Source organism: Lontra canadensis, unplaced genomic scaffold, assembly GCF_010015895.1.
Source record: "Lontra canadensis isolate GAN:19392208 unplaced genomic scaffold, GSC_riverotter_1.0 scaffold6, whole genome shotgun sequence".
In the NCBI taxonomy this organism is placed as follows: domain Eukaryota; kingdom Metazoa; phylum Chordata; class Mammalia; order Carnivora; family Mustelidae; genus Lontra; species Lontra canadensis.
The window spans coordinates 1,785,156-1,794,872 of NW_022631000.1; the positions used below are offsets into that span (position 1 = coordinate 1,785,156).

General features: G+C 39.1%; 1 protein-coding gene across 2 annotated transcripts in view; it reads left to right on the forward strand.

Annotated features, from left to right (window-relative positions):
* The window catches only part of CMSS1 (cms1 ribosomal small subunit homolog), a 377,798-nt gene extending 368,676 nt beyond the window's left edge, over positions 1 to 9,122 (forward strand). For both annotated transcript variants that reach the window (XM_032852028.1, XM_032852029.1), the window contains exons 8-10: positions 154 to 241; positions 6,413 to 6,501; positions 8,816 to 9,122. In XM_032852028.1, coding sequence (XP_032707919.1) covers positions 154 to 241; positions 6,413 to 6,501; positions 8,816 to 8,899 — 261 coding nt within the window. In that variant the 3' untranslated portion in view covers positions 8,900 to 9,122. The remainder of the gene's footprint in view (positions 1 to 153; positions 242 to 6,412; positions 6,502 to 8,815) is intronic.
* Positions 9,123 to 9,717: the final 595 nt, after the last annotated feature.

Genomic DNA, 9,717 nt, shown 5'->3' on the forward strand with positions numbered 1-9,717 from the left:
ATGTTAATTAACCTTCTTTGCACTGGAAGTTGGGCCTAAACAAGGGTAGTTCTATTTGCTTTTTTACTTCTTTGGCTTTTAGATGAAATGCCTATGATTGCCCTTTCTAATGACTCTTCTTGCCTTTCATCTCCTCCATCTTGAAATAAATAGGTCCAAGAGCAGGTAAAGTTGCTGGAGAAGCGTGTGGTGCACCTGGGTGTAGGAACACCAGGGAGAATTAAAGAACTCATTAAACAAGGTATGAAGAGAGGCACTGATATGCCTACTCAGAACTGGGACTTTCTGTTTTAACCCATGTGAGTTTAGGAAACCACATTTGTGATGTAGTGAAACCAGATTTCGGTGTTCATCCGGGAGTTGGAAACAGTCTTTTGTCAGTAAAGCTAGCCAGCAGGTATAGTGCAATAGGGATTAATAGTAAGGCTTGTGGTGAACTGTGGTACATGTGCCCACCTAAATATATTCAAATTCCAGTTGCTTTAAGCAGGTTAGTGGATCCACAATTCATTTCACCAATTTGCAACCTCTAGAATTTGTAGAGCTGGATGAGTTACTATATCCCTCTTAATTAATTGAATCTTGGTTCCCAAGACTGCCATTTCAGTTGAGGGTTTCATATAAAACATGTTGAAACAAAAATGCAGTTTCTATGGATGAAATATAAGTATTCTAGAATATTTCTCCCAAATGCATTTCTCTTTTAGTACTTTACCCAGAAAGTATTCCAGATGGCATCCACCCCTGGGTTTTTATAATTTGTTAGCTTTCTCTAAGTGAATAGCCTAAAACCTGTTAATCTGCTGATGATCTTATTACCTGTTTTACCTGCCAGACTGATTAAAGATTTCTTTTCAATACTCATTTCCAAATTACTTATTTAATATAGTAATAGAACTTTGTTTTATGACTGGAGCTATTCATATATATATGTGGAGCTATTCATATACTATATATATATATATATATATATATATATATATATATATAAAAGAAATGGGTTCATCAATGTAATGACTCAATATAAAGATGGGCATTTGCCAAGAAGCAAACAAAAGCTTAAAATACTTATGTTTCTTTTCAGATGAAAGCCATCCTGGGTTAAATGAACCCACTATATACAAAAGGCTGTGCAATTACAAAGATGTAACAAACTTAGCAGCTCCAGACAAGGAATGGAAACATTTTTTTTTAGTTCATACTTGCACTGGTCTATGCTAAACACTCTTAGGTGTCTCATTAAATATTCATGATACCCGTGCAGGCTAGCATTTTTATTTCTTAGAAAACCCTGAAGCTCTGAAGGGTTAAGTGGCTCTCCCACAGTTTCTCAGTCTAGGTTTCCTAGTTCCAGAGCTTCTCCCCCTCAAGGAGCTCCTGATCCTTGAAGAAATAAATATGCATAGATGGAGATTGAGGACATGAGGCAGTAAATGCCAAGGGCCAAATGAGCACTTCCAAGTCCTATAGGAGTTAAAATACATTGTTATGGAGGCTGAAACTGGGTGGAAGGCTTTAGAGAGGAAAGGATCTTTAACTGATCTTTAAAGTGTGAGAAGGATTAAAATAGGATCTTTGAAGTACAGAGATGTGAGAAAAAGCAATCAGGAATGGGAGAACTGCTGAGTCAGAAGAGGGCAGGCAGATACACATGATTGAGATACAGTGTTGAGGTTACAAGTCCCTATTATGAATTCAGTCCAGAGTCAAATCCCAGGTCCAGCCCTGTGACCTTGGCAAGTTACTTAACCTCTCTAAATCTGTTTCTGTCTTCAAATGACAGGGATAGTGGTAATATCTTCCTCAAAGGATTGGTATGATAATAAAATGCCAATAAAGAGTTTGACACAATGAGTTTCACACCCTAAGAAATCAAATGTTAGTCTTTATTTTTATTAAAGAAACCCACTTTCTTGGTTGGAAACTTCACGGACTTTAGTAGCTGGTGATTCAGTTGGAAAGAAAGTCAGTGTGGAGGGAGGGTCTTAAACACTAAGCTGAAGAGTTTGGGTTTTTGCCTTATGGACATGGGAGGACATTGAAGTGAAGGAACAGATGAGAGGTGCACATAGTATATTTGTGAGACATAGGGTTGGGAGAATTTGGCTGGCCAGCAGGAGAGCCCAGGGGTAAACCCTGCTTCTCTCACAGCTCTTAGCCAGAGATTCACCTCACCCCTCCCTAGAATCGAGGTGGTTTCTTGTGTGTCACCAAGCCCCCCATGCAAAAGAGTCATTCTTCTCCATATTTAAAAAGAGAGAAAGGGAAAGGGAGAAAACAAAGCTCTACGTATTGTTGAAATTTGATTTCCATAGAGTTGTGTCGTCTCACTGTGAAAGCTTATTTTATTTAAGAAGTGGAAAAATCATTTAAGGAGCTGTTGATTTTTTCTGCTCAGCAAGGAGTCTGCTTCTCCCTCTCCCTCCCCCACTCATACTTCTGTCTCTCTTCCTCAAATAAATAAAAACAATCTTAAGAAAAGGCGGGGGGAGAACAATTCTAGCACTCTAGAAACTGGGAATCTAACAAAGCTGAGCAAATGGCACATAACTCATTCTATGTAGCTGTTTATGACTTAAGATGTTTATATATATTTGATATATTAAGGAAAGTTTCCAGACTTCCAAAGATATCCCAGGACATTGGGATCTGTACAGTTATAGACAGAAGTATATTGTTTTAATTTAATAATGAAGGAGATTTTCTAACAATAAGAGCTTTTCAACAATGCAAAAAGGTATAGAAAAGAAAATAAATCACTTTAGAGACAATCACTTTTAGTTAATATTGAATATATTTCCTTTAGTCTTTTTTTCTATGTATTTATATATTTTTATAAGTGGAAATCAAACTATGTATAATAATTTTATAACTTGTCTTTTCCACTTACCTTTTTTCAACTCTTTTTCTTTTTTTAAGATTTTATTTACTTGACAGAGAGAGAACAAGAGAGCACAGGCAGGGGGAGCAGCAGAAGAAAAGGGTGAAGCAGGCTCCCTGCTGAGCAGGGAGCCAGATGTGGGGTTCAATCCTAGGCCCCTGGGATCATGGCCTGAGCCGAAGGCAGACACTTAACAAACTGAGCCACCCAGGCACCCCTCCACTTAAAATATCTTATGAGGACTTTCTTTGCCATGAAATAGTTTTAATTTTTTGTTTTTAATGGCTGCATAATATTCTACATAATATTCTGTTTTTTATAGTTTTAGTGAGACATAATTGACATATAAACTTGTATTACTCCAGTATGTACAATATGACTTTATACATATATAGTGAAATGATTACCACAATAAATTTAGTTAACATCAATCACCTCAAATAGTTATAATTTTTTTCTTGTGACAAGAATTCTTAAGATCTATTCTCTTAGCACCTTTCATATGCACAGTACAGTATTAACTACAGTCACTGTGCTGCACATTGCATCCCCAGAACTTATTTACCTTACTACTAGAAGTTTTTACCTTTTGACCACCTTCTCCCATTTTCCCCAAACCACCCCCCCACCTTTGACAACCACCAATGTATTCTCTGTATCTATGAGTTATGTTTTTTAGATTCTACATTTAAGTGAAATCATGCAGTATTTGCCCTTCTCTGTTTGACTTATTTCATTTAGCATAATGTCCCCAAGATTCATCCCTATTATCACAAATGACAAGATTTCCTTCTCTTTTGTGACTGAACAATAGTGTGTGTGTGTGTGTGTGTGTGTGTGTGTAACCTTTTCTTTTTTCATTCTTTTGTTGATGGACAATGAGGGCTGCTTCCCTGTCTTGGCTGTTATAAATAATGCTGCAGTAACAGGGGTGCATATATCTTTTTTGAGATAGTGAGTTTACTTCCTTTGGGTATATACCCAGAAGTGGAATTGCTGGATCATATGGTAATTCTATTTTCCATTTCTTGAGAGTTCTTCCATACTGTTTTCCATAGTGGCTACACCAATTTACATTCCTACCAACAGTACACAACAGGTCCCTTTTCTCCACATCCTCTTCAGCACATATTATTTCTTGTGGGGTTTTTTTGGTAATAGTTATCCTAGCAGGTGTGATGTAATATTTCACTGTGGTTTTAAATTACATTTCCCTGATGATTAGTGATGCTGAGCATCTTTTCATGTACCTGTTGGCCATTTGGATGTCTTCATTGCAAAAATATCTATATTCATTTCCTCTATTTTTAAATCAGATTGTTTGGGTTTTTTGCCACTGATTTGCAGAAGTTTTTTATATATTTTGGATATTTATCCCAAGTTTATATATATATATATATATATATATATATATATTTAGCAATTCAATTATGGTAGGATACCTGGGTTATTCCTAATTTTTTGCTATTATAAATGATACTGCAATGATACTCTTTGCAAGTACTATATTTAAGTTTTTTTGTTTTGTTTTGTTTTGTTTTAAGATTTTGTTTCTAAAGTAATCTCTAGACCTAGTTTGGGGCTCAAACTTACAACCCTAAGATTAAGAGTTATATACTCTACCGATTGAGCTAGCCTGGTACCCCACTAACTATATCTATGTTTCTTTTTTTTTTTTTTAAGATTTTATTTATTTATTTGACAGAGATCACAAGTAGGCAGAGAGACAAGCAGAGAGAGCAGGGGAAGGAGGCTCCCCGCTGAGCAGAGAGCCTGATATGGGACTTGATCCCAGGACCCCGGGATCATGACCTGAACTGAAGGCAGAGGCTTTAACCCACTGAGCCACCCAGGCACCCTATTTATGTTTCTTATGTATTTACTGAGATTTGTCATAGAAAGAAAATTATTTTAGCAAATAGTAAGCATTTTATTTTAAAGATTTTATTTATTTATTTGACAAGCAGAGATCACAAGTAGGCAGAGAGGCAGTCAGAGAGAGAGAGGAGGAAGCAGGCTCCCCACTGAGCAGAGAGCCCGATATAAGGCTCAATGCAGGGCTCAATGTAGGGCTCGATGTAGGGCTCGATCCCAGGACCCTGGGATCATGACTGGAGCCGAAGGCAGAGGCTTTAACCCACTGAGCCACTCAGGCGCCCCAAATAGTAAGCATTTTAAAGCTCCTATTATATAATGCTCAGGTGCCTTCCTGAAAGGCTGTATCTGTGTGCTCTCCCACCAATAGTAAGTTATTTTTAAGGGAAGACTACCAATCCATTGTCCTTCTCAAGTTATCATTTTTAATTTTGCGAGAGAATTTTATTTTTTTAAGATTTTATTTGTTTATTTGAGAGAGAGAGTAAGAGAAAGCAAGAGAGTGGGGTGGAGGGCAGGGGGAGAAGCAGATTCCCCACTGAGCGGGGAGCCTGATATGGAGCTTGATCCCAGACTCAGTCCCCACTGAGCAGCCCACAGAGAGAATTTTAAATAAGAGGCATTATGGGGGCACCTGGATGACTCAGTCGGTTAAGCATCCAACTTTTAATTTCAGCTCAGGTCATGATCTCAGGGTCGTAGGACTGAGCCCTGCTCAGGGAACACTCAGTGCAGAGATGGCCTGAGAGTCTCTCTCTGCCTGTGCCCCTCCCCACCACTCAGGTGCCTGTTTGTGCTCGCTCTCTTTCTCGCTCTCTCAAATAAGTAAATAAATAAAATATTTAAATAAATAAGAGGAATTATAAGAAGAAAAGTCTTTTGGGCAGAAGGGGAAATATTGAAATAATCACAGAGAAAAGTTGAGGGGGAAGCGCTGCAGAGTAAAGGAAGGCTTCAGTTATGTTTCCACATGTAACATGAAACAGCTTGGGGCAATGGAAAGAACATGGGGAGTGGAAAAAACTGTGCCAAACTCTGAGACCTCTGAGGGACAGACTCTGAGGTCTCCTCCAGCCCCTCATTCCGTAATTATCTCTAGATACAGAGGAAGATAGTAGAAATGGAGTCCTTAAGTGGTTTATTAGTCTTCTCAAATGATCACAGACTTTGAATAGAGCCTATTCATATTTACTTCCTTTTCTGTCTAAAATTAACCCCTGAACCCCACCCTCACCCTTCTGTCCAGTCGCCTCCTCACAGTCATTCACACTGCATTGGACTCAACTCCTCTGAAGGGCCACTACCCAGGCTGCAGGATCCATCTTACCAAATTCCTGTCAGGAATGAGACTTCACCCTCTGGGGCTTCCTGAAATGGATGTTTGGGATTGTTTCTTTGCCAGCACTTGAGCAATTGACAAGCTTAGCAGCTTCTCTGCTTCCCTCAGAATCAGTGATAAGGTTGTAAGGAAAGCAATCTCAGAGTGCTGCATTTGTTTTCCATCAGCAAGGGCCGCCTCCTTCAGTGTACGGAGATTAGTTGCTGGGGGAGAGGACAGCAAATGAGGCAAAAAGCAACCAGGAGACTAAAAAGTCATTTGAATAAGCTTATGTCATGAGGTCTTTGCTGTAGCAACTCTCTCTATGTTTCTTTCAGGTGGCCTTAATTTGAACCCCTTAAAGTTTCTCGTTTTTGACTGGAACTGGAGAGATCAGAAGTTGAGGAGGATGATGGACATTCCCGAGGTACTGTGTAACCAGCAATTGTTTTTAATCTTTTTTTCTTCAACTTGAACTTGAGTTCAGACACAGTAATAAAATCTTTGACATGGGGAGCGAGCACATTCTGGCCATTGAAATGATTTCTATCTTTTAACTCTGAAGTAACTGCAATTACAGAGTCCATCTCACCCACTTAGACCTAACTGTATCCTTTCCCTTTGTTTTATAGGAGTCAGCTTTGTTTCTTCTTTATATGACCAGGGGTCTCTGCCCCACTGGGGACCACATCTATATTGTACCTTTGAGAAACAGGAAGATCTGGAGGACTTGGCACATTTTTGTGTGTTTTGCTTTAGAGACATAGTCATCTTTGTCTTTCATCCTTAAAAATGTGTGAGGGAGGAGAGTCACAAACTTGCCTCGTGGCCTGCATCTCCCATGCCCCAAAACTCACTTAATATAGAGTGCTATTTTGTTTTTGTTTTAGTGGGGAAATTATTTTGATGTCTCAGTGTATTAAAACTGATTAAGTGCCTTTGTGGCCACAGCATTAGCTCATTCTGTATTATAAAAGTAATCCAGGGGCGTCTGGGTGGCCCAGTGGGTTAAAGCCTCTGCCTTCAGCTAAGGTCATGATCTCAGGGTCCTGGGATCAAGCCCCACATCGGGCTCTCTGCTCAGTGGGGAGCCTGCTTCCCCCTCTCTCTCTCTACCTGCTTCTCTGCCTACTTGTGATCTCTCTCTCTCTCTCTCTCTCTGTCAAATGAATAAATAAAATCTTAAAAATAAATAAATAAATAAATAAATAAAAGTAATCCATTATCATCAAAATGTGAAAAATTGATTTGTCACCTACTGTGTATCATGGGACAATTTTTCAATCTAGCCCAATGTTTAGAAGTATCTGTTAGAGGGGTGCCTGGATGGCTCAGCGGGTTAAGCCTCTGCCTTCTGCTCAGGTCATGATCCCAGTGTCCTGGGATCGAGTGCCTCATTGGGCCCTCTGCTTGGCAGGGAGCCTGCTTCCCTCCTCTTCTCTCTCTGCCTGCCTCTTGCCTACTTGTGATCTCTGTCTATCAAATAAATAAAGTCTTAAAAAAAAAAAAAAAAGAAGTATCTGTTGGAGAGAAAAAGATTTATCCAATAATAAAAATGGCTGCCAGTCACCAACCTAATTAATCATGGTAGCAACTATCAAAGAGATTTGGAACTAATCCTCCAAGCATGCTGAATAAATTAACTTACCACTTAAAACTATATCCCCAGAATGACCAACCTGATTATGATTGATCAGTGAGTTACTTCAGACATCTGTACAGGTTAAAAGACAATTTTATCAGTTTCCTATACACATACACAAATATGCACACACACACACCTGTGCCCTGAACTGACTGGTTTTTTATTTTAATGTTATTTTTTTTTTATTTTTTGAAGATTTTATTTATTTATTTGACAGACAGAGATCACAAGTAGGCAGAGAAGCAGGCAGAGAGAGGTGGGGAGAAGCAGGCTCCCCGCTGAGCAGAGAGCCTGATGCGGGGTTCAATCCCAGGACCCTGAGATCATGACCTGAGCTGAAGGCAGAGGCTTTAACCCACTGAGCCACCCAGGCGCCCCGTGACTGGTTTTTTAAAACCAGTTCACAAATTTGATGTTAGGAACTTAAGTCTATATCTGATTATTTCAGTTATAATGTGAAATCTGAGTAACCCACTGAAAGTTTTCTAAATATAATAAGGAGGAATTGTGTCAAAGAAAAAACCTTGTCACCCAGTTATTTGTATTATGTTGATGTCATCATTATCAGCTATCCTATATTGAAATATGTGTGCAATCTCGCCATACTTTGGGTATTCTGAAAACCTTTGTATAAGTTTTTTTTTTTTTTTAAGATTTTATTTATTTATTTGACAGAGAGATCACAAGTAGGCAGAGAGGCAGGCAGAGGGAGGAGGAAGCAGGCTCCCTGCTGAACAGAGAGCCCGATGTGGGGCTCCATCCCAGGACCCTGAGATCATGATCTGAGCTGAAGGCAGAGGCCCAACCCACTGAGTCACTCAGGCGCCCCTGTATAAGATTTTTTTATGAGATTTTATTTTGAATGGTTACAAAAGGGCCCTTTAATGAAATGGATGTTTTATTAAGTACCTCTTCCTTTACTTAAGTAAATATTTCAATTCTGAATAAAACACAGGTTAAGATTTTTGCCCTCCCTGATTCTGGCTATAACAGCTACACAAATACTAGGAAGTCCAGGTGGTTGAATTTATTCACCAAGACCATCTTTTCTTGATCTTAACCTTTTCTTTTTTTTTTTTCCTTTTCTCTCATTTAGATAAGAAAGGAGGTTTTTGAACTTCTGGAAATCGGAGTCCTCAGTCTATGCAAGTCTGAATCTTTGAAGCTCGGCCTTTTCTAAGTCTGGGTCCTAATGAAAATTCCAGTTTTTATGGTGGGATTTGCTTCTCATTTAATAGCTCTGGAATATTGCAAGGACTCAGTAAATATCAGCTATTGTTTTATTATGTTAACTGGATCACCCCATGAATCACTAGAAATTTTTGGTGGAGATTCTTTGACAGAAACGAAGCTGTCCTTTGCCAACTTCTCTGTATAATAAAGTATCACCAGCTTGTGTATGATTTTTTGTTAAGCAGACAGTTTTTCTTTCACCAGCTGGCCTCTCGTGTTACTTTGCAGAAGGGAAAGACCATCTGGGCAACCTTAACCAAGCCACTTTCCTCTCTGAGCCTTGGTTTCAAGAGCTGCAAAATGGGAATGATAACTCCTAGGATTGTTGAGCTTCCATATGACAGTACTCATGGAACAGACTCCTAAACTGAAGGCTGGTCCTAGTGTGAAGGGTGCAGTGGTGCTGATAGAAAGAGTTGTGGGTGTATGTGGCACTTGGCAAATATATGGAAGATAACAATATAACTACAACTATCTTAATTGTTTTGTACCTTATTTTAAAATAATCTCAGATTGACAGAAAATGTCTGGTAATACCTGGGAAAGCTACCTACACAACATTAGAGAGAAATGAAAGCAAAGACTTAAAAAAATCACACTCTGAAATGTCTCATGATACCACAATATAACAACTGCTAGCAAGTTGTCATATCCATATCTATCTAGAACTATGGATCTTCAACCAGGGACAATTTTGCCTCCCCGCGCCCACCCGCCCCCCTTGGCCCCAGGAGCCATTTGCTATGTCTGGAGATGTGTTTGGTT